This window comes from Pseudorasbora parva, chromosome 5, assembly GCF_024679245.1.
Source record: "Pseudorasbora parva isolate DD20220531a chromosome 5, ASM2467924v1, whole genome shotgun sequence".
In the NCBI taxonomy this organism is placed as follows: Eukaryota; Metazoa; Chordata; class Actinopteri; order Cypriniformes; family Gobionidae; genus Pseudorasbora; species Pseudorasbora parva.
This window is the reverse complement of record NC_090176.1, coordinates 42569928-42593957: the sequence shown is the minus strand read 5'-3', so window position 1 is coordinate 42593957 and position 24030 is coordinate 42569928. Positions and strand designations below refer to the sequence as shown.

The 24030-nt window shown below is 36.3% G+C and overlaps 2 protein-coding genes and 1 long non-coding RNA gene across 5 annotated transcripts in view; 2 read left to right on the top strand and 1 right to left on the bottom strand.

Moving 5' to 3' along the window:
- ttn.1 (titin, tandem duplicate 1) overlaps nt 1–3608 on the top strand; it is a 146412-nt gene extending 142804 nt beyond the window's left edge. For both annotated transcript variants that reach the window (XM_067444381.1, XM_067444382.1), the window contains 4 exons: nt 261–757; nt 855–1008; nt 1732–2016; nt 2139–3608. In XM_067444381.1, the coding sequence (XP_067300482.1) occupies nt 261–757; nt 855–1008; nt 1732–2016; nt 2139–2437 (1235 nt within the window). In that variant the 3' untranslated portion in view covers nt 2438–3608. The remainder of the gene's footprint in view (nt 1–260; nt 758–854; nt 1009–1731; nt 2017–2138) is intronic.
- The window catches only part of LOC137075620 (uncharacterized), a 133781-nt gene that overhangs the window by 91082 nt on the left and 18669 nt on the right, over nt 1–24030 (bottom strand). The gene's annotated exons all lie outside the window — the stretch shown is intronic.
- On the top strand, nt 4988–6833 carry fkbp7 (FKBP prolyl isomerase 7). Its single transcript, XM_067444420.1, has 4 exons — nt 4988–5327; nt 5476–5627; nt 6348–6475; nt 6574–6833. Exons 1-4 carry the CDS (start codon nt 5008–5010, stop codon nt 6733–6735), a joined length of 762 nt encoding a protein of 253 aa, XP_067300521.1. The 5' UTR covers nt 4988–5007; the 3' UTR covers nt 6736–6833.

Below are 24030 nucleotides of genomic sequence, written 5' to 3'. Positions count from 1 at the left end.
TAGGAATTTTGGGTTTTCATGAGCTGTATGCCAAAATCATCAGTATTTAAACAATAAAAGACCTGAAATATTTAGGTTGTTTTGCAATGAATCTAAAATATATGAAAGTTTAATTTTTATCATTACATTATGGAAAATAATGAACTTTTATCACATATGCTAATTTTTTGAGAAGGACCTGTATAAGTTTAGTAAAAAAATATTTTGTAAATATTATGTTGTACTTTAATAAAAAAAATGATCTACTACTCCTGCAACAGCACGAACAACAGCAATTGCCATGGAAAGAAAAGCAGAGTTGACAGAAGAAATTGTGAAAAAGGAGATTGCCTATGAGGAAGTGCAGTCATTTACAGAAATTAAAGCATCAAAAACCCAAATAACACTAAGTCAAGGTCAGACTGTCACACTACGAGCAAACATCCCTGAAGCTTCTGATGTGAAATGGATCCTGAATGGAGTGGAGCTATCAAATTCAGAGAACTACAGATATGGTGTGTCAGGCAATGATCACACCCTGACAATTAAAACTATCAGCTACCATGACCAGGGAGTTCTCACATGTGAGGCCAAAACTGAACATGGTGTGGTCAAGTGCCAGTTTGATATGACCATCAGTGCAAAGTGTTCAGATGCACCAAGTTTCCTTGTGCAACCACGTTCCCAGAATGTTAACGAGGGACAAAATGTCACCTTAACATGCGAAATCACTGGTGAACCTTCTCCTGAAATCGAGTGGCTCAAGGATAATGCAGTAGTGAGTCGTTTTTCATATTTTGGGGGGAGAAACAAAAACAACTTATTTATGTTTCACTCATAGCAGTCTGTTAACTTTGTTTTTCATTTCCTTTCAGATATCTATTACATCAAACATGAAATTGAGCCGCTCTAAGAATGTGTACACACTTGAGATTCACAACGCCACCATTGAAGACAGTGGAAAATACACAGTAAAAGCTAAGAACAAATTTGGACAGTGCTCTGCAACATCATCACTGAATGTCCTCAGTAAGTGTTTGATCAATTCCTAGCAATACATTAGCATTCATAGGGTAACCAAATATGAGCATCCTGTCCTACAAATATGTTTATTACATAAAATGCATGGTCAAACCAAGCATATGTTTGTGATGTCTCTTGATTAAAACTCAAAGACTAAAAAGATCACTCACACACGCACACACACATGCAAATAATCAGCGCTCACTAATCAAGCGTACAAAATCTAACCATTTCCTTTTACTAATGGAACTGTTCGTTTGAACCTTTTTTACTTTGTTAGCTTGATTTTCATCCTTAATTGCCTACTGAATTAATTACCACAATATATGATAAAACATTTTATAATAAAAATGCATTTGCAGCTGATATAGTAATGATGTGTAACTGCACAAACACAATGCTTTAAATAACCAAACCATGTTGCTAACATCCATTAGCCATGCCTTCACATAGTTTGAATCATTTTATGTATTTGTTTGAAAAAATAACTCTTTAAAATAGTCAATATTATCAGAAATCTGTGTTCTTTGATTAGCCTTACCAAATTAATTTCCTTAAAAGGTACAGTGAACAAATGGTGCAACTGATGTTTTTATTGATGTACCAATGACATCAAAAAAATCCAGTATAATTTAGATAACCAAAACCAGTTATGCCATTGACTGTTGTACCTTTTTATGAAAGTAGTTGCTTCAGTGACAATAGTAATTATTTACTGTACTCTCACAGCTCTGGTTGAGGAACCTGCCAAAATGATAATTATGGAGAAAGTCTCAGATGCTACAAGCATGCAGGGCAGTTATGCTGCCAAGCATGTGGTTTCAAAAATGCAAGAAACATCCTTCAGCAGTTCCAGCATGGCTGAGGTTAAATTTGAGAGCATGTCAGCATCTAGCATGTCCTCTATGACTTCTGAAAGAATGATGGCTATGAGCTCCAGCAGTATGGTGGCAATGTCCGGTCACTCGCATGTTGAGGGGTCATCCATCAAAGCCATTTCTCATGCCCGCAAAGGTGAGATGGAAAACATATGCATCTTTGCTTAAAAAAAAAAAAAACTGCAACAAAACCAGCAAATACCAGCAGAGCTATATCACAGAGCTATAATAATATTTTTCCCCCTGTTTTTTAACCAGGTATACCACCAAAGATTGAGGCTGCCCCTCAAGATATCAGTATTGACTCAGGGAAGGTCCTGACCGTAGCCTGTGCTTTCAGTGGAGACCCAACCCCTTGCATAGAATGGTCACATTCAGGGAAGACACTGTCCAGCGAGGTGGAGAGTGGACGACTGCAGATTGAGACTTCTCAGGATGTCACCACTCTTGTTATAAGTGGAGTGAAAGAGACTGATGCTGGTGCATACACCTTAAAACTTGTTAACGAGTTTGGATCTGATACCACTACTGTCAATGTCAACATTCGATCCATGTAAAAAAAAAATAATATTAATAATTATTTTATAATAGTAATCCAATCCTCACCCCATTTCCCTCATTCAAAACCTTTTTATTTATAGAATGAGAAAAAAATACTCTGTTCTTGATAAAGACCTGGATTTCTGTTCTTGTAAATATGAACTATTTTTATACCAAACTTGACGTTAATTTATGCCAAACTAGACTAAAGTCTAAAGCTGTTATAAAATGTGCCATATTGGATAATTATGACCAGAAGTTCTGCACCATTTTGTGACATGTACATAATGTATATAGCCGAATTTACCGGTTATGGAAAATGTATGCATTGTTATTTATGACAATATTAACAAATGGAACTAAATGTTTAACAGGAGAAAGTTTCACATGGAACGAATACCCTGTAAAACTTGAAACGAAACAAAACTATGTGCCTCAACAATAAGTTGAAGTCTTAAGATTGCCTCAACAGGTAGAGAGGCTCCCTGTTGAAGTTTACTAAAATCAAAGAGACAAAGTTATGCACTGTGCATTTGTGCGTGCAGTAATGCAGTACACAAGAATCTATGACTTGAACGTAAGGCCTTGAGTGCTGTTTGCATTACCCTCATGTAAGCAGGACGACTAGGCCTTGTGTTCAGACTGACGAAGTCATACCGCCATTTTAATGACAAGCTCAATGTGCGAGCGGCCTGCACAATGAGTTAATTATAATGTTTGTGCACAGTTTCTGGCAAAGGACTGCTTGAATTTTGATTTTATTAAAATGAAAATCACCTGGCCAATAGGAGTAAAATCGGTTCAAGTGCTTCTTTGCAGAAGCTGTGCCAACTCTTGGAGGATTGCTAGGTTATATTTTGTGTGTTTGTGTGTGTGTTAGCATTAGAATCTCACTTTTTCAGCAGACAGGGTATCCATCAAGCTATGTACCACAAAAACTTCATGTGTTGTGCGAAGAAAAGAAAAATACATTACTGTAATACCCTGCACATTGATTTATTAGAATTAATTTATGTAGTATTACCCAATATATATACAGCCTCCTTGAGTTTTATGAATTACTGATTTAATAAAGCATGTTTTCAGCACCATAAAATGTTTGTCTGTATTCCATATACAAATGCTAATTTAATTGTAATGTAGACATGTTTACTCACTCCTGAATAACAGCTTCATGTCTTCAATAGTATGGTTACAAAACTAAATTTGTTTTTACAGAAAGGAGGTTCCTTTTCAGTTTGATCTCATTTCAGCTTATATTTGATAGGACAGTTTGTTTGGATCAGTAACACATCATACTGATTTCTGATTCTTGCACTATAGTTAAAACACACTTTAAGGAATTAAAATAAACCCACCTATAAAGTAATGTTCAGTAAAAACTAAAGGAACATTATCTCACACAAAAACGCGTACTGCAGTGACCTGTTTTACGAAACAGCATCTGAATTGAATAGAATTGCTAGAATTCCTTCTCGCTGTGTGTGTTTATATATATATATATATATATATATATATATATATATATATATATATATATATATATATATATATACACACACGCACGCACACACACACACATATACATATATACACATGTATAATATATATTTCTACATTGTGAGGACCAAATGTCCCCACAAGGACATCTGAATCTATTCTAAATCTAAAGTTGGGGAGTTTTGGGCGCAACTCTGCACATTTCAGAATTTTAATGGATTTAAATGGCTTCATAAACAAATGCCTTTAATTGCATAGTAGCACAAGGCTTAATTTTAAGAAATAAAATATATATTAATTACCCTAATAAATCAATTCCACAATATATGACAACTATATGACATTATGATAAACTGTTCAGAAAAAATATCCCTTTTATTGCACAAGGCTCTGTTTTTTGGAATCAGCATTTCGTGTTGTTATAATAATTTTGGAACTTTAAATGTATGCAAAACATTTAAATCCATTAAACTATAACACCGTTTGACCTAAAGGTATCAAACCAACTGAAAATAATGCTTATATATGTATTATATAATATTATAAAATTATAAAGATACATTTTATAATATTATAATTTAGAAACAAAAAGCTTGTTTTTTAGATTCACAATCTGGTATTTTTTAATATACTATTCAAATCCATAAAAAATACTAACTGTAAATAACTTGGAATATTATTATCTATAATAAAACAAGGTGTTTTTTTTTTTTCTTCCATATTTTAAATCTGGTATTTTTTTATATACAATACTGAACCCATTTAAATTACAACACCGTTTGGGCTAAATGTAAGCCTACCAACCCATAAGGAATGATATTCTGATTAATTTACAAGTGGTTTGATAATTTTAGGTCACATGGTGTTGTAGTTTAATGAAATTACGGTAGCCTATTACCTACATAATTAAAGTTTCAAAGTCTTAATATAATATATGAAATGCTAATTCCGAAAATAGCCTTGTGCAATAAACCGGGGAAATTTTACTTTTGTAATAAAGCATTGTTTGGTCTGTAAACAAAAAACGCGCGTTAAATAGGTATGAAACTAACAGAATGTCTAACATTGAAGTAACTTTACCGAAGCCATGTACCTCCCCAAAATTGAAGTGAGAAATCGGAGCAGTCTACTGGGCGGCACTGCCGCGTCAGCTGTCCGGCCTCCGACGCCACGCCGACAGATGTGCAAGATGTCCCAGCGGTCTACGTTTTACTTTTGTTTGATTTTTTCTCTGCAAACGCTCAGTCTCTTCATCGTATTCATTCGGGCAAATGAATCAAAACACGATGTTAAAATTGAGGTTACGTTTCTGCCTGAAACTTGCAGCCAAAAATCCAAGAGAGGAGACATGCTGAATGCGCATTATGATGGATATCTAGCTCAAGACGGAACTCAGTTCTATTGCAGGTAAACGCATTTTTACGCATAAAGTTAATGTATTAAATATGTAATGCACGTTATATGTATCTGCTTCAAGGTAGAGTTATAAACAGTGTATTTAACGTAGGCGACTAAATAAAAAGCCCAAGTAAAGCTGTTGCTCTTCATTTTCTAGTCGTTCGACAAACACAGGTCACCCACACTGGTTTGTGCTAGGTGTTGGCGAAGTTATTAAGGGTCTCGATTTAGCACTGAACGACATGTGTCCCGGTGAGAAGAGAAAAGTTACAATTCCTCCTCCTCTGGCATACGGCGAGAAAGGACATGGTAGGTGTTTTACTTCAAATACGCCCCTGCTTACACATGTGGCGCTGTTTTGCATTCTCTCTCTCTCTCTCTCTCTCTCTCTCTCTCTCTCTCTCTCTCTCTCTCTCTCTCTCTCTCTCTCTCTCTCTCTCTCTCTCTCGTTGTTTAGGGTACGGTTAGAGGATACCATTAGAGGATAAAATATACGGTTTGTACAGTATAATAGTCATTATGTCTATGGAAAGTCCCCATAAAACATGGAAACCCAGCATGTGTTGATTTATTTGCCACCAATATAACTGAGTAATAAAAAGCCTACACAATATTTTAGATAATAACTAAGCAGAAAATGCTCAAAATCTTATTTTCCCCATAAATAATTGTTTTTCAGATTTTTTTTAAATTTTTATTTAATACAATACAATTTTTTAATTTAAGTCGGAAATTTTAATATTAAGTTATACAATTGTTATAAGATTAGGTCTGCATTCATTTGCCATTGTCTAAACATGGTGCTGGACGGGGATGATGAAAAAAACCAAACAAATACTACTAATTTCTGATGATAAAAAATACTAAATAATTATGAAATGGAAAATATGTTTTGTTTTTTCTTCCACCTAATTTAAATGATTAAAATAAACAAATACATTAAAATATAAGTTAATTATGCAACAGTTACATTTAAAATGTAAGGACTTAAATTAAACTATTAACAATCCCCTTTGTGTGCTGCAATAGGTCCTGTACCACCAAATGCAACTGTGATCTTTGAGGTGGAGCTTTTGTTCATAACCAGAGGACCACGCAGCATAGAAGCCTTCAGAGAAATTGATGTTGACGATGACAAGGCCCTGACAAAAGAAGAGGTAAATATGGAATACTGTTGTATCAGGAATTTACTTTTGCCTACCTGATTTTATTATTATTATCATTATTTACATATATTGATATTTTGGATTTACAGATTAAAGAATACTTGAAAATGGAAGCAAAGAAGTTAAATTCACAGAAAGATGAATCCTATTTTGAGGATGTTGTGGCAGATGTGTTCCAAAAGAATGATCACAATGCTGATGGGACCTTATCACTCAAGGAGTATAATGTTTATGGGCATGATGAACTGTAAACACTATTACACAGCTCACGCAATCATGCACTGGACATTCTCTACAAAATTGTGATCTAAGATTTTGCTTTGATAAACACCACTACATTTTAAATAAATTGGACTAAAATACAACTTTGTACTGATTGTTTCTTGGGCAAAGGCTATATATATACTTTTAAAAAATATATATATTTTTTTATTTTCTCAAAATACTTGAATACATCTTTATTTATATATTGCTTTATACTAAGCCTGCAGAATTCCTCTCAGATACTGAAGCTTTTGTACGGTCTATGCTTTTACAATAGAGTGGTGACAGTATGATGTCATGTAGGCCAACTAATATGATTTTCCTTTTGGACTATGGATTATCGTAAAAAAACAAGCTCTGTGACCACCAAAGTATCTCGATGTTTTGTCCATCAAGATAAATATTTTTTTTCAATGAGTTAGACTAGTGTATAAGAGCACAATTATAAGCATAACAGACTTGAGTTTACCTTTTCCTGATGGCATTTAATGTCCCCAACAGCTTCTGTCCTTATTTAGCCACTTGTTAGCAACTGCCGGTCGCTTTGATTTGAAATAAAAAAATCAAAAATCCATTAAAAAAACCATTGACTTAGGTAGATTTTCCAATACACTCTTTCCCTTCCCGATTCCGATAGCTACCTCAGGGTATCGGCCGATACGGAGTACTGATACGATACCTGGGAGTGTATCTGTATATACACAGGGTGTCCGCGGGGTTTTAAAAAGTATTAAAAAGTGATACATCAAAATTGTCAAATTTAAGGCCATTAAAAGTGTTAAATGTGGTCTCAGAGGTATTATTTTTTCCAAATTAGGTATTATTTTTTCAGACTATCAGGTGTCCTATTCTGATTGAAATTCTATCTGTGTTCGCGTTAGTTCGTTTAAATAAGGGCTTTATAGCATATCTGGGCACATAATCAAAGATCTTTAGTCTCCGTCTCTCTCATGCTGACGTCATATTCAGTGGTCGTTCGGCATCATCTCAGAACACTGCGCTCAACAGAAGTGGCTGGCTTACGTTTTATTTTAGACTTGCTTCAAGGCATATCTTCAACGACTATCCCCATAAGTCTTATCACATAAGAGCAATCTTAAATGATTTATATAAAGTCTAAAATGAACAAAAAGAGTCCATAGACAGTATATAAACAGTGAGATCCGCGTGTCTGTCTGCTCTTAAAGGGACAGCAGCCAATAAAGCTTCTTGTCATTAAAGTTAAAGAACAAAGGGAACAGAGAAAATGACTGCTGCTCTTGACTAAATAACTCTCGTATCTTTAATAAGGATTAACTATTTAATTTACAGTTTATGCAGTGCAGACTGCATATAACTTTGATAACTTTATTAAATTTCTGTATATTTCCTAACTGTTAAGACAGGAAGGGCAGGAAACATGACATTTATTATGGGTTTATGTTAGCATTGTTTTAAGTTTACTCAAATTAAAAACTGTTAAATTTTTGAAGCCTAATAATAAATGTAAAATATATAAAAAATCAGTAGCGGTATTAATATCAGTAATACTGGCCTTCACTGGTACTAAAATGCTAACTTGTTTCCACATTTTGGCCTACAAAGTGATGTCATACCTGCACATTTCAAAGCAGCTTTACAGTGATAACAGGAAAATTAATCAATGGTGCAAACAGGTTTTCTTTTCTTTTTTGCGCTGTACAGCATCTTTATACATTGTTCGGCTGAAGTCAGTTCTGTTTTGATTCAGCTCCATTGTAATCTATAAAGCAGTTCAGTCAAATCAAATATAGTGTTCAGTAAAGCTTGCATCTGCTCCAATTTATCTTTTTTTTTTTTTGATGAACCACAGAATAAAATATTTTAATTAAAGCAATACACATGCACATTTAAATATCACTCATGACATCTAGAAATAATGCAGCCTCAAGTATTTAGTATCTCCAACACTACAGTAAAACATGTAAGAATAATATGCCATTGCAACCGAACACATAGAAGGCTATGATGCATTCTGAAGCTGGTTAGCTGTAGCTCTATTAACATATTATTAACTCTATTAAAAGCCAGCACCTTTCACAATTTTTGTTTTGACCTGATCTAATACAGCACATTCTACATAATGATTCTTTATTGATATTTGTTCCATGAAGAACATGGCACTTTTCATTACACACAAAAAAATGTTTTGGCAACACTTCATAAGTAGTTGTATTACAGATAATTTGCAAACTATATAGTTAAATCATAGTTTATATATTGTAGTCTAATCTGTGTTTAAAATGAAAGGGTAAGTTCACCCAAAAATAAAAATTCTGTCATTTAATACTCACACTCATGTCGTTCCAAACTCATAAAACCTTTGTTCATCTTCAGAACACAAATGAAGATATGTTTGATGAAATCGGAGTGCTCTTTGAGCTTTTTAAGGTCCATAATTTTCATTTTTTTGGGTGAACTAAAACTTTAAGTTAAGCAAAACAACTTGATTTAAAATCAACCCCGAATAACAAATCATTGATTAGCGTTATACTTTGCTTAATTTAATCCTTTTTGTACTGTTTGTACTGATCGAAATACTGCAGCAGGTGTCCGAAGTGCCCAAAACATGCATCTGGAAAATTGACAGGCTTGTGCATATACATACTTTGTTCCGTTACCTTTCCCTATACTTGCTGGAGCGTCCACTCTCGTTGTTTCAGGACCTCAGCACTAGTCTCTACATTGTTAATATAAATAGCCTATATACAAAAATATATACGTTTTTATAGTACAAAATGTTTCTTTTAAGAACCTTTGGGGGAATAAAAACGGTTATTCTGTGGCATTGCTGCGAAAAAAAGCCTTTTAGATGGTAGACAACCTTGTAACAGTCCAGTGTTAAACCACTATTTACAATCAAACAATTCAGACAGATGAACTCAATGATTGCGTTTAAATTATCACATCATATTAAACTCCAGTTTTATCATTGTATAATGTTGAATGAATACTTAAACAGGATTTGCTTAACAAAATGTATTTGCCTTGTGTTTTTGATTATGAAAAAATAAAAGAGGTTTCCATGACACATGGTTCACAGGATTCCATAAGGGGAAAAGGCACATTTCATTGACCAACCTCAACTCCCTTTTAATCTGTAGGCCAATAGCGTTCAAGCTCATGGTCAGCCTTTATGTGGAACAGGCAGCTTTCGGCGTGTCCATTGCTCTGACCTGCAGCGACCCATACTTGAATTAATTCACAATTCAGATCTTGCTATATCCATTATGAACACTAGGTGGCTCCCTAACACAACTATTAAAGTGGTTGAACGCGCTGTCCTTAAATCTGCTTTAAAAAATGATATGTCTTGCAATTAACTGTAATACTACTTGTATTACATAACTTGTAATTTCTTGCAATTAACTTGGGGGGGGGGGGTGATTGTGTGATTGGTGAGAGAAAAGGAAGAATCTGTTTGGAGGGGAGATTTGCATTGTTTTATGATATATAGACAAAAATTGTACGCTAAGGAAATGCAAGCTGTAACAATTATGCATGCGTTTCCCAAACAACCAGATGTCAAAGAAACTATTTAATGAGACTCTATCATGCGGAGCACTGACTTTTTTAGCACAGACTTAAAACTTGGTTTTCGTGTAAAACTCTGACTCCCTCAACTCCCCCACATGCCAAAAGTGACGTAAACCACGTCTGTGCCAAGATTCAGAGCAGATCCAGACACTGGAGGGAGAGGGGTTAGAAGAAGACATTGAAATGCAGTGACTGTTTTTCTTTCAATGAAAATGGTACAATTTCAGACGAGTCATAGCGGTTTTGTCAATGCGTTTAAACAAATCACCACTGGAGCAGCATTGGGTTTTGTTAGTAATCTTTGTGTCTTTGATTGTTAAGGTTTGACAGAGAGATGTCATAGGTACTGGCTAGGATGGGATGGATGTCCAGTTGACTTTAGGGCTGGTGATTGCAGGTCTAAGGACTGCTGTATAAAGACCTCTAGGAACAGCTCTCTCCAAAACAATCATTTTGCATTACACTGTACTTCACCCATGTCAAGTTCCCATGGCTTAGTTTGCTCTATTGTTTACTATTAAACTAAACATTTAATTACGTGTATACATTTAGAATGTGGTGTCTGACTTGTGCCTCAACTTATCATAAATCCTCCCACAAAATGCCAGTAAAACGACTTTTATAGTTGCATGGATTTTAACAAAGCTCCTTTGTCTGAAATTAAAACACATTTATTGTGCTCTGCATTATGGCCTCAAAAAAAGCAGTCTCAGCATCAAGAGAAAATGAAGCTCTTTATGAAATTTGATGCTTGTCCTCGCCCTCCTATTTATAAAAAAAAGATGAGGGCAGTTTTCAGTGACAAACTCTAATAAAGAAAAAGGGCAGAAAAATGCACTCAAAACTACTACGCATTCCCAGTTGATATTAGAGCACTGCAGATGTTGCATAAATTATAGAATAATTTAGAATATTACAATATTGTGATAACCTAATCAACAAGGGTCTATGCACTAAAACATACTTTAAAGGCTGTTCTACCACCCCCACCCCTTTGTGGAAAAAAGAAACAGGAGACGGCTCTTCCTTTGGGAATGTCAGACTGCAAATCTTTTATTGCTGTGAAACATGCCCCTAGAGACTTTTTTTGTATTATTATTTTTTTTTAAATTCCAAAAAGATCTCTAGTAACTATGTTATGTATAATGTTTTAGTGTGATCTCAAAAGACAAATACAATTCTGAAACAATAGGAACAGAACAGTGTTGCATTTGGGGATAAGGAGCCAGGTTTACTAAACAGGGCAAATTAACATGAGCGTGCAATTCTACTGAAGCACCAATGGGAATGGAAAGTTATGCGCATGATCAACTGACAACACGCAAATCAAAGAACACAATTTCCATAATGACTAATGCAATCTACGAAGAGCAAAAGTACTCTGTGTATCATTATTATTTTGTAAAACACCAGCAAAAGACTGTTTAACACTCATCTTCTTCTTCTACTTCTTCCGTGAAGTTTAGTTTTGTTGACAGCGTTGCTCTGATTGGTTGTAGGTCCATCCAATTGAGTGCAGAGGCATTTTCTTTCCTGGTTCTGTTGAAACACGCCTCATAATCACAGCATAATGGAGCCGTATCAGACTCATATTCTGACTAGAATTGAGTACGACGACTTCAGGCTAAGTAAATTGACTAGCGCAAACCTTAGTAAATCACCACGTGATTCATAAATTTTGCATCTAAAAGAGAAACTCCTACAAATGCATATGCAATAAGGTCAGCCTCAAAGATAACCGTCAAAGTCTTCTCGGCGCAAATTTGCACATTCTGACAGTAGTTTTTTAACGGCAAAAGAGGGTTTGCGTTGGTGCAAGCTGTTAGTAAATATGGCCCAATAAGGACAACCATGCAAAGCATACAGACTAGCCAGAGGAAGAGCATCACTAAAATCCAACAACAGCACAAACAACATCTGCATGAAGTCAGGCCAAATTCCAATCCCAAGAGCAGCACCCTTGAACAGCAAATGGCAATACCACAACACTGAGCAGAACATGTTTAATCCATTCAGTCTCTTCAGAATTGATAGTGCGCCGTAAATCCATTTGCAACTTTTTCTATTAACTGGTTTTACAATTTCCATCTGTCCTCTATGTTTGCTGTGTTTATTCTGGTCTTAAAGCACTTCTCTCCTTTTCTGGCACATTCAGTTTGGATCACCAAAGTTGTTCTAAAACAATGTTAGCATGGGTTCAAGATTTGTCTGCGTCCTGTTGTTTCCATAAACAACAGCAGCGTGTAGGTGTTTGATAGTTTACAAATGTTTTATTTTTACACATGTAAGCAGTATATCAAGTCTGCACATTCACACTTGACAGGTCTGCACTTTACGAGGATGGCAACAGAAAGAACCCCTGAATAAACACCTAACCAGACCTGGTTACATGGGAGGATGGCTTAATGACATGCAAGACGATCTCAATAAATACAACATTTTGTTCTTCAGTGATAAAAAGATGCCTCCTCTTTCATTATCTCTGTTTATTATGGGTGTATATAATTGGAGAGTGAAAATATTAATGATTTGAAAATGACTGTCCTTATTAAAGTTGGAAATATGTTTACCAGCAACGAAATCCTGTATGGATTTTAATGCAAAGGTATTTAAATGACAAGTACTGCGTGTTCCACAGTCATGAGAATTCTGTGACAGAATTTTCTTTTTTAGATAAACTAATCCTAAACAAGCTGGCAATATGCTAACGATCCAAGCTAAACAATTTGCTCAAGCCAACAGCTAGTCCTCATTTCTTCCAGAAAACAGTTCAATTAGGCAAGCAGCGTGTAGCCAATGTGGAGAACAGATCTGAGTACTGAGGTCATACATAGCCTATTCATCATGGCTTTAGCATTTCCCTTTTTCACTCTAAAGCCCCAGCTCCCTTTACAGCAACCCCCCCCCCAGCCCCCACCCCTCAGAGTCAATGCTTTACATCTGCATTTCTCACTAAGTGTCTCAAACAACAGAAAAATCTAGTTTGTTTTGTATGAAAAGCTTCAAGATCCTTCAAAAAGAAGAGACTGTAAAACAATTACATTTTGTGAACACCGAACAAGTACTTGACACGGGGATCTGAGTTTTTGAACAGATTTTGCTACTTTAGTGAAGAAAATGAACTTGTGCCAAGCACAAGCAGTTTTGAGAAAAACTAGAAACATGTGTGTCTTCTCAATTTTGCAATGGTTTTACTAACCAATGGTGCTTTTTATTGGAGGAGGAGAGCAATACATGATCCCAGTAGGGCTGGGCGATATGGCCAAAATTTCATATCCCGATATAGCTCATTTGATATCCCGATAACGATATACATAACGATATAGCAACCTTTCTATTAATTCAGTTTATGAATAGTCTATACAAAATTGCAATGTGGAAATGCAGTTTGAAATGATATACAAAACAAATAAATTTAGTATGGACTACATTTTTATTTTATTTAGAACCTTTTTTTAAAGCAAGACTGTTAGTAAAGTTAACACCTGCCTAGGGATGTTTACCGATGACCGTTTGACCGATGGCTGACCGTATCAACGTTAATCGATCAAAGTTGTCGGTTAAAATAAATAAAAAAGTGATCTCTAAATTAGGCTATTATAGACAGTGGACTAAACGCTACTACAGTTGGCCGTCTCATTCCAAAATCTTTTTGTGTGATTGAACATATCCCTCGCACTCAATTTTTCATAACTCGCCTGTTTGTACTTAATAAACCAATAAAAACATTTGGCGCGAGGTCACAGCGTTTGGGTTTGCGTGCTCACAAGGTTTGCAAAAAGTAAACACTCGAGGTTAGAGCCAGAGCAGACGACAGTATTAAGCGTGCAATTCGCTTAAGATGGGCTTACATTTGGAAATATATTACATCTTCATTTCAGTGGTAACACATAAGGTGTTGATCGTCTTTCTTTATTATTGTTAGCACTACCTCAAACTAAAGCGGCGTCTCTTCGGAGCTGTCATTTTCTTAAATGAGCCGCGGCAATGATTCAAATGAGCTTCTAACGCTAGACAAACGCCTTTATTTACAACGCGATCACCTTGTACCCAAACCATTTCGAAACTAAGGAGCCATTTGTCCTCTGATTACAAACAAGCTCCTCTGCGGCGCGTTTGCGGGACTCGTGTTTCGCGCTGTGGGGGATTTTAAAAAAGTGACGTGAGTGGAAGGGAGGCTGCAGCGCGTGTGTGTGTGTGAGTGAGAGAGCGAGAGAGACAGAGGGAGCGCGTTTATGTATTGCATGGGCATGCCGTGGCGTGAGGTGCATCTTGACGTAAAATTCTGCCATAAACGCCTTATCGTGGCGTAAGCGATAGAGCCTTATATAAAACGATAGACATTTTCTATCGTCCAGACGATATATTTCGTCATATCGCCCAGCCCTAGATCCCAGGATTAGAAATGGTGGCTTAGATCCATAAACGCACAGACACTGAAACCTAATTTCTTGATATGCAAAGTAATGCTTGGTTATTGAAGGAGCGTGTAAAGCAAGACAAAGCAATGCAAATGTGCATTTTACATGCAATGAACAATAGTTAGACACTTAGTTGTTCCCAAGCTTTTAATCCTGAATTGTGAGGAAATAACATGCAGAGCTGCAAGTAGCGACAGACATATGCTAACAACGGGCCAAAAAAAATAATGCTATGCTTGGCTGTCATTACTCAGCTAACAGCTATTTGAAAGAAAACTAGCTTGGGGCTGCCTTTTTATCCTTGTTCCGCCATCAATCAGCTACATAAAGAAGTGAATATGGACAGATTGTTGAATGAATCAACTTTCTCTGCAGAGACCTGCAAAATGTTAATGCATATAATCATCAATTTCGAGAGCAGTAATCAAAGAGTCAGCCGTCAGAATAACAACAGTGTGACATTAGCTTGACCACCAACCTTTTGCACAGTAATCTAGCATTTAAAGATCACAATTCTTTGTTTCAAATGTTTACTCAAGGCTATCAGTGGTTTTCGTGCTTTTTAACTTTCAGCAGCATTGAAGTTATCAATCACACCCCTAACAATGGGACAGGCAAGAGACCATCTACTACACACTAACCACACATTCCTCTCATGGAGGGTGGTGGGGGAGGGTAAGGGGGCGTGGCTACTTTTGAAAGTGGACACTGATAAGTCTTTTACATAAAAATGACATCAGCAGCATGACTTCGAAAACGTTTGGTCTCTTATAAGAAACAGATAAAACATAAAAGCATACACTATTTTGTATAAACCAAGCTGAGGGATTCCATCATAAAATTAATTTATATTTATCATTAATTACATATATACACGCACACATGCACGCACACACACAATTATATTGAAAATATATTTTAAAAAACTACATTAGAAAATAAGATAAAAGAAACATCCTCAAGACAACAGTTTTTAAATAAAACATTATGGTGACCTTGGATGGTCCACATTCCATAAATTACCTTACTCCGATGAGTAAACCAGCAAACTCAGTCTCAGAAAATGTGGTTCATGCTCTTAGACTGACCTCTTAGTCATAACTCCTGTGAGCATTTAAGTGTGACACACTATTTTGTCTACCTTGAAAAGCATGCATACATCCAAAACCACCTGTGTTCTGTGTGCTCCTCTATTGACTGAGATAAAAACTGCAGGAAAGCAGAATAAGAATCAGAATATTGTTCATTTAGGTATTTGAGTATCTGAGAGTATTTCTATACTGAAACCATTTAAGCGTCACCTCTGACCTCAGCCCTCCCCTGTTTTACAAAGCTCTGGAAAATCATGCTCTCCATGGCGGTCCCCTTTTGGAGCCTCCAAGCCAAACTGTCTGGAAAGTAAACAAATGTCTCAGCCTCACATTCAAGTAGACGACCACCATCCTCCCCCCCAAGATATCCCAGCAGTGACTCATATATTCAGCCATCTTGCATTTGCTAACATTTTCCAGTAGGTGCAAATCATTTCCCCTGACCAAGAAAAACCAATTTCATTTGTGGTTCCTGAGTTAGAAGCACAAACCTCAAAAGAATCCTCCCCCTATTTTTCCTTTACTTGCACTGCATGAATCTAACATAAAAAGTAGGGGCCCCTTATGTTTTGTTGCATTTATTCAAAAGTGTTCTCACTTTTAAGTGATTAAAAAAGATATAAATGTTAATTAACCACACCATGTAGCTCCTAGCTGACTTTAGCTTTACAGTAAACAGCAACTTTCCCATTTACTTGGAACTATCTTTAACATTGTAGACAAATTTGATAAGAGATAATACATGTTTTAGTGCAGTGGTAATGTGTTTTGGAGGTAGTCATCACCAAAACATGGCTGAAGGGCAAAAGAAAATAGAGGGAATACCCTAGAAAGATGGTCAAGACTGATATAACCTTTGGTTTAGCAGACACGTTCTTAAAGAGGCTGCTCTTGAGGTCACTGCATGTTTAAACGGTTAGTTAACCCAAAAATGATAATTCTGTCATTAATTATATCGTTCAACACTCGTAAGACCTTGTTCGTCTTCAGAACACAAATTAAGATATTTTGGTTAAAATCCAATGGCTCAGAAAGGAATCTATTGGAAGCAATGACATTTCCTCTCTCAAGACCAATAAAAGGCATTAAAGACATCTTTAAAAAGTCCATATCACTACAGCGGTACAATCTTTTTTGAACGGACGAGAATTTTTTGTGCGCATTTTGTGCGCTGTCAGAGCTGAAACAAAAGCTGCTGCTCTGTATATTTTCCGCTGTAACCTTTCACAGTCATATGTAAATAGTGCTAGCTTATCGTGTCCATTAGATCGAAAAATCTGGAGAAAAAAAAAAATTCTCCAGTTTGAGGTGGTAAGGCTCAGAAGGTATTGAGAGTTGCTAGACGATACTTATATTTGCTGCCACTAGGGTGAATCTAGATTTCTATGCTAGGAAACTTCCTCACATGCCATGCAGAATGTTTATGCATGGAAAATACAGACAACCATATATAACAGGAACTTCCCTACATGTGGTGGCAACATGTTTCTGGAAACAAACTGTCCCAGGAGACATGGTGAACTGCAGTTCATAGAATATCAGGTACTTTCTTGAAATTTCTTCTCTCATGATCTTTTCAAAAATGTAATTTTTGTACAAAATGGTATTAATATGTTTTTATTGTACTCTTATTTTCTTCCTGTTGCTTATTTGTTCTTTGATTGGATTCAGATGTATGACTTTAGCAGGAAAACATGGCCCAAGATTTGACATTGAGGGATCATCACAGCTTTGGCTCTACCATGTGCAGAAATAGTTAGTGTCGGCTAGCAGAACATAGTATGTGGGAGGATTCAAGCAGGAAGTCTTTGTTCAGGTTATATCTGAGTTGCAGAAATCCTCTTACAATAGTACAGATTGGGGTACAAAAAAAAAAAAAAACTTATCAGAGCAAAGAAAGAGGAAAACACAATGGGGTTAGGATGCTTCTATCCTATATGTCCGAGAGTAAAAATGATCCAACAACAAATTATTTAACCAACATAAATAAAATGATTGTGTACATAAATGCTTACATGAGAGAGTTGTTTGAAAGGATAGGGTTAAAAAATACAAAGACGATAATTTGAGTAGTGGGGCAGCAGTCCAAGAAGACAGCTTCATTTTATATGGGAGTACAAGCACTGGCTGGAAAATTTGTTTATAGCTGTATATGGCAGCTGTTTCCTTGGAGATCTAAACTGTACTAATTATTTCCATTCTCTGTGAGCCATTGCAGTGGGTCAAAAGCAACCTTGAAAGTTGATCAAACAGCACCACCAGCATGTCTCTAATACAAAAAGTTTTGTAATTGTATTTCATGTGCATTTACATTTCTAACAGACTCTCTCTTACCAACATTCAAAACTGCACAAAAATCAATGGAATTACCACCAGGGGCATCTTAAGATGACCAGAGACCCATGGGCTACAGCATTACGGTAGGCCCCCTTAACCTAGATAAAAAAAATAGTTTAGCTTCCTGCCCATAGTTTATGTCATTTATCTTTTTGATCCACCAGTTATTATTTACAACACTGTGTATGCTCCATAAAAATATGGGTCAAATATAGGTGAATAATATGCAAATTCATAGGTGGCAATTGTGGAACAGCAGAATTATAGAGGTTACATAAACAAATATGAGTTTACAGAAAGGCTACAGCTCCATGATATTCAACATCATAAATTTAAATGTATTGCCCACTGCAAAATGAATGCAATCTGCTCTAAAAGCGTGAGAATGTAGAACGTGAAACAGCAGTGTTTTTACTTGGAAACATGCAGTGCTCGTGTGCTTTGCAATTCCTTTTTTTCCATCCCCATTTTTTAGATTAAAGCAGCAATAAATATCAGAGTTAACACAGAGATAACCTTCAAATATCTTCGTTCAGCACAGAATGGCTCTCTCGACCTGTTTGACTTTACAGAAAATTGTCCAATGCGGTTCCGTTTCCACAGCAGGGATTCGCTGTAAATGTGTTTGAGACCTGAAAAATTAATGGGTGTGTGAGTTTGTTTCTATAATGCTGTTATCACTGCTGCAAACTCCTCTACATTTTTTTTTTAGTTACCTTTCTGGACATGGACAGTATAGTGTGCATTCACTTTCATGAAGGAACAGAAAAGCTCTTGGACTAAATATAAAATATCTTAAACTGTGTTCTGAAGATGACCGGAGGTCTTACGGGTGTGGAACAACATATGGCGAGTCCTTAATGACATCAATTTCATTTTTGGGTGAACTAACACTTTAATGCATCCCTGATTACCAGACACAATATGCTGGTCATCAAACGTCATGAAGACACCCACACAACTGCACATACATTGAGATAAATACTTTACATGTTGGACTTTGGAGTGACAATCATCCTAAAGTAAATCATAACGTTAATTAAAGTGAAAGCACACTTTTAAAGGACAAAATAAATGTGATTTCACACAAAAAGTGCCTAAAATGCACATAGGAAGCACGTGTAGTGTATTTGAACAATAACTGGAGTATGTCAGAGAAGAAAACGAAGAATAAAAATATCTGTGGAAGATTTTAGCAATTTAAACTTGTTTTGATTATTCAGTTTGGGTGAAAGTATGGTTATGATTATAAAAAATTAAGTAAACTAGCCAGAAAATATAACAAACGTTCGTTTAGTTTAGTATTTAATATCCAGAAAGGTAAAGGCTCTCGGTCTGCAGCTGCAGTCATGGTGTAAAGCGAAAGCACACTTTTGATGGACAAAATAAATATAATATCACAAAAGCGCTCAAAATGCACACAAGAAGCACATGTGGTGTGTTTTAACAATAACTGGAGTATGTCATTAAAGAAAACGAAGAATAAAAATCATCTGTAGAAGATTTACCCATTTAAACTTGTTTTAATTATTCAGTTTGGGTGATAGTATTATAAAAAGTAAAGTAAACTAGCCAGAAAATATAACAATTTATTTTAGTTTAGTATTTAATACTCAGACAGGTATAGGCTCTATCATTGTGGGAGCCGCTGCTGTGACGCTGCACCAACGCTTCCAGTGTGAATACTCTCGCGCGTCTGCAGCTGCAGTCACTGTGTAATTACGCTGAAGTGCTGCTCACGCGCTGTTCACGCTTGCGGTGTGAAACAGGCGTAAGGTTTAAAGGGTTACTTCAGCGATTAGCATATGGCTTTGTATTAGTAGAAACCCTGGAGTATATTCGAATGATTGTGCTCCCCCTCCTCATATCCCCCTGAGACAAGAGATTTATGCATTTTATTTCTGGAAAAATTCCGCCCATGACGCAAATATCGTCAGTTTACGCCATCGGAGGAATTGTTGGCCAGAGACTAAAGACTACAGCCAGCAGAGGGAGCCATTTCCGCATGTTCTCAACTCGCGCGTGGGGGATGGGAGATCACACTCACAGCACTCAGCTCGCAACTGCAGCCTCAGGCTTTCATGGAAACCGTGCGGCCAGCAGAGCAAAGTAAGTCTTCAACTTCTCAAACTAATTCTTATGAAAGTTAAGCTTTCAAAGGCATGAACTGAAAACACGCCAGACTCAACATGCGCTGTGAATCTATGCTACGGACGCGTGTACCTCAGCTCTCATCACGAGCTCATCCATGACTGTCAATGTGAGTCCTCCAGCGTTTTGGGACTCCCTCAGCGGCTAAATCACATATTGAACAGACACGTTCAGTTTTTAATTGTAGTATCTGTTCTCTAACTGAACTGATTTATGAAAATGAACACGGTCGTGGTGGGAAAGTGAAAGTGATCAGTAATCCAGTAGCGGTGGCTTTGGGAGTGGCCTTGTAGGGCAGTGAAGCATTCTGGGAATTGTTGTCTTTCATAACCATGAGACAAAAAAAAGACTGAGTCTTTTCTCAGTCTAGAAGGCACCAAATTAAAAAATAATTTCACATTTCTACAACATTAATGACCCAGTTTAAATACAGATTCATCTTCCCAGCGCTGAAGTACTCCTTTAAGGTGCTGCTGCAGATTACTGTAAAAAGTGATCAGCTGCCTTAACTTAAAAAAGTGAAACTAAAATGATTGCCTTAAAATAATTAGCTAAGTAAATAAACTTCATGCAAATTTATATGGAATTGTCAAGTTATTTTTTTCAATTATGCATGACGTTTATTTACTTAATAATTTGAAGGCAACAGTTGTCCTCACTTTTCCCTCACAGTCATGACACAATGTGTATAAAGATATGTGGGGGATTTTTAAAAAGTAATTCATGTGAGGTCACTGTGAGTTCAGGAGGCTTTTCAAAAGGGTTGTCTTAAAGCTTTGAATCTCACCAAAAAAAAGCTACTGAACTCAGGTGTAGGCTATTTTATCTTCATTTTAGATTTATTGCACTTTATTAATGCTTCAGACTTATTCGGTTTTAAATAATTGAATCTTTGAACCAGTGCCTAGGCTATTCCTTGCGGCCCAGCATCATAAGCCTAAGTAGATTGTGGAAAGAATTAGCTTACACTGCTTTTAGGAAACACAAGGCTCAATTATAGACATATTTGCCTCAAAGTGATTCTACAGTATATGGTTATCTGTGACTGATTGCCACAAAAATGTATTTGCTTACTCGTTGGCACTTCATATTGTCCATGGCAAATGAAGGGGCTTGTGTACATTCCAGTCTTCTGTTTTGCAAACATGTGGCTGTATATATACGTGTATCAATAGAGATGATAATCACCTTCTGACACAAATTGCTTAGGCTATACAACACAAGATCTCAGTTTATTGCAGATTTCAAAAGCAGGAAAAAAAGACTTAAGTTTAACATATTTGTTAAAATATGTGCAAAATTGTGTGTGCAATAAAAAAATAGGAGCTTTCAGACATCTATCTAGCTATGATATGTGTTACAGAGTCAATGTTGAGTGGAATATCTTCAATAGAAGAGAGTAAACACAATTAGTTTGGTCTCTGGAGTCCAGAAACAAAAAATTGTGTATTCTTAAAAAATATAATAATAATAATAAATAAATAAATAAAAACCTGGATAGAAAGATGATTTTTCTTCTTCTACCATAACTTTGAGCTACTGTGCCAAGGCCTTGACTTCTCCCTCAAATAACAAAACACCAGTATCACATTTAGAGCTTCTATATTCTATCTGTTGACTTGGGGAAGTGAAAACAAAAAACAAGCCAGTACAAGTCAGTATCTGGCCATTCTCCAGATGAGACATTCCTTTGAATAAATCAGTCATTCATCGTATTTGAGTGGGTGGTGCAATAAAGAGTTCAGCATTTGTCACAATTTTCAATGCCCTTCATCACAGTCAGTAAAGAATGCATCTCCTGCTAAGTATGAAAGACCAATATGCAATTTTCAATAGATATAAAAAATAAAATAAAAATCTGTAGAAAAAAAGAAAGAAAGAGTTATATAGTAATTTTCTGCCAGGACATTATCTGTTAAGTTTAGAAACATTGTATTTGACCCTAAAACAAATTACAATGCATAATTAAAAATATGAAGACCTGTGACCTGTGAAAAATGTATTCATATTGACACAGTATGCCCTTTTAAAAAGACACTTCCTACAGTGCACTATAATTTATTTTAAATAATTATAGTATAAACATTGGAAAACGATATCTTTGGTCACTCAGCACTGCCCCTGTCAAGAGGTCAGCTAAAACACATTATAGAAAAAAGTCACTGATAAACCTATATAATTTTTTGCTATACATGGAGCTAAACCTATCCAGTGGAAAAGACGAGCACATGTCGTAAGCTTTTCAATATCTGTTGCAAATAGTGCTGATCATATTACATATTAAATTTCCTATGCAATTGGCACACTTTCATTTTTGCTATAAAAAATGTGTTAAACGGACAATGCTTACAGATTTTAGAAACAAAGTTTGCTTTTGTTCAACTGTGTGTATTCTACCATTCAAACGTTTGGTGTTAGTAAGATTTTTAAAAATGTTTTCAAAAGAAGTTGCTTATGTGTTATAATTATAACATTGCATTTATTTGATTACATTAAAACATTAATATTGTAATATATAAAGATTTGACTTATTCCAGTGGCAAAGTAGCCTAGAAATCTAGACGCACCCTAACGGCAGCAAATATAATCTGCCCGCGAGTGTCGTCTAGCAACTCTCAATACCGTTCTGAGCTGTAAACGCCAAACTCTGGTTGGGCCAATCACGAGTCGGTGGGTGGGGCTTAACATAATGACGGCCGAGTTGCGCTTGCATGCTTCTAGTAAACACAGAAACTGGCGTACGGCAGTCTTTTGAATCCGCTTTGACCACGACTCTGGAAGACTTGAAGTTAAACTTTTCTCTGAGAAAAGAACAAAGAATGGCACTGAAGTCATTCTTAAAGGGTTACTTCAGCGATTAGCATATGGCTTTGTATCAGTAGAAACCCTGGAGTATATTCAAATGATTGTGCTTTCCCCCCTCATATCCCCCTGAGACAAGAGATTTATGCATTTTATTTCTGGAAAAATTCCTCCTATGATGCAAATTGACGATATTTGCATCATAGGAGGAATGTTTGGAATAAGGCTAAAGACTACAGCCAGCAGAGGGAGCCATTTCCGCATGTTTTGAACTCGCGCATGGGGGATGGGAGATTACACTCAGCTGGCAGGGAGAGCTCAGCTGTCAGCTACAGGCACTCATTTAAACGGAGCTGTGGTAAGCAAAGTGTTTTAACTTCTCAAATTAATTTCTATGAAAGTTAAGCTTGCAAAGGCATGAACTGAAAAGCGCCAGACTGAACTTGCGCTGTGAATGTATGCCGCGAGTGTAGTCACGATTACCTCAGCTCTCATCACGAGCTCATTTCTCTCACTCCTGCAGTTAGTGCTCAGTGCTGTGATACTCGCGCGGTGACTCACTCATTATATTTAACAGACACGTTCAGGTTTTAATTGTAGTGTCTTCAACTCAGCCACAGTACAGGTGGCTTTGGGAATGGCCTCACAGGGCAGCGAAGCATTCTGGGAATTGTAGTCTTTCATCCCTATGAGACAAAAATACATTTTCTGTCTATTCTCAGTCTAGAAGGCACCAAATACAAAAATAATTTCACATTTCTACTACATTGATGACCCAGTTTAAATACAGATTCATCTTCCCAGCGCTGAAGTACCCCTTTAAGAAGAGAAGATGTGTTATGAGTTTTGCTGACCGGATGCAGCTAAAGTTTAATCTTTCAACTAGCTCTGGTTGGTTGTGGCGCTATCCAATTGTGTGCACGCC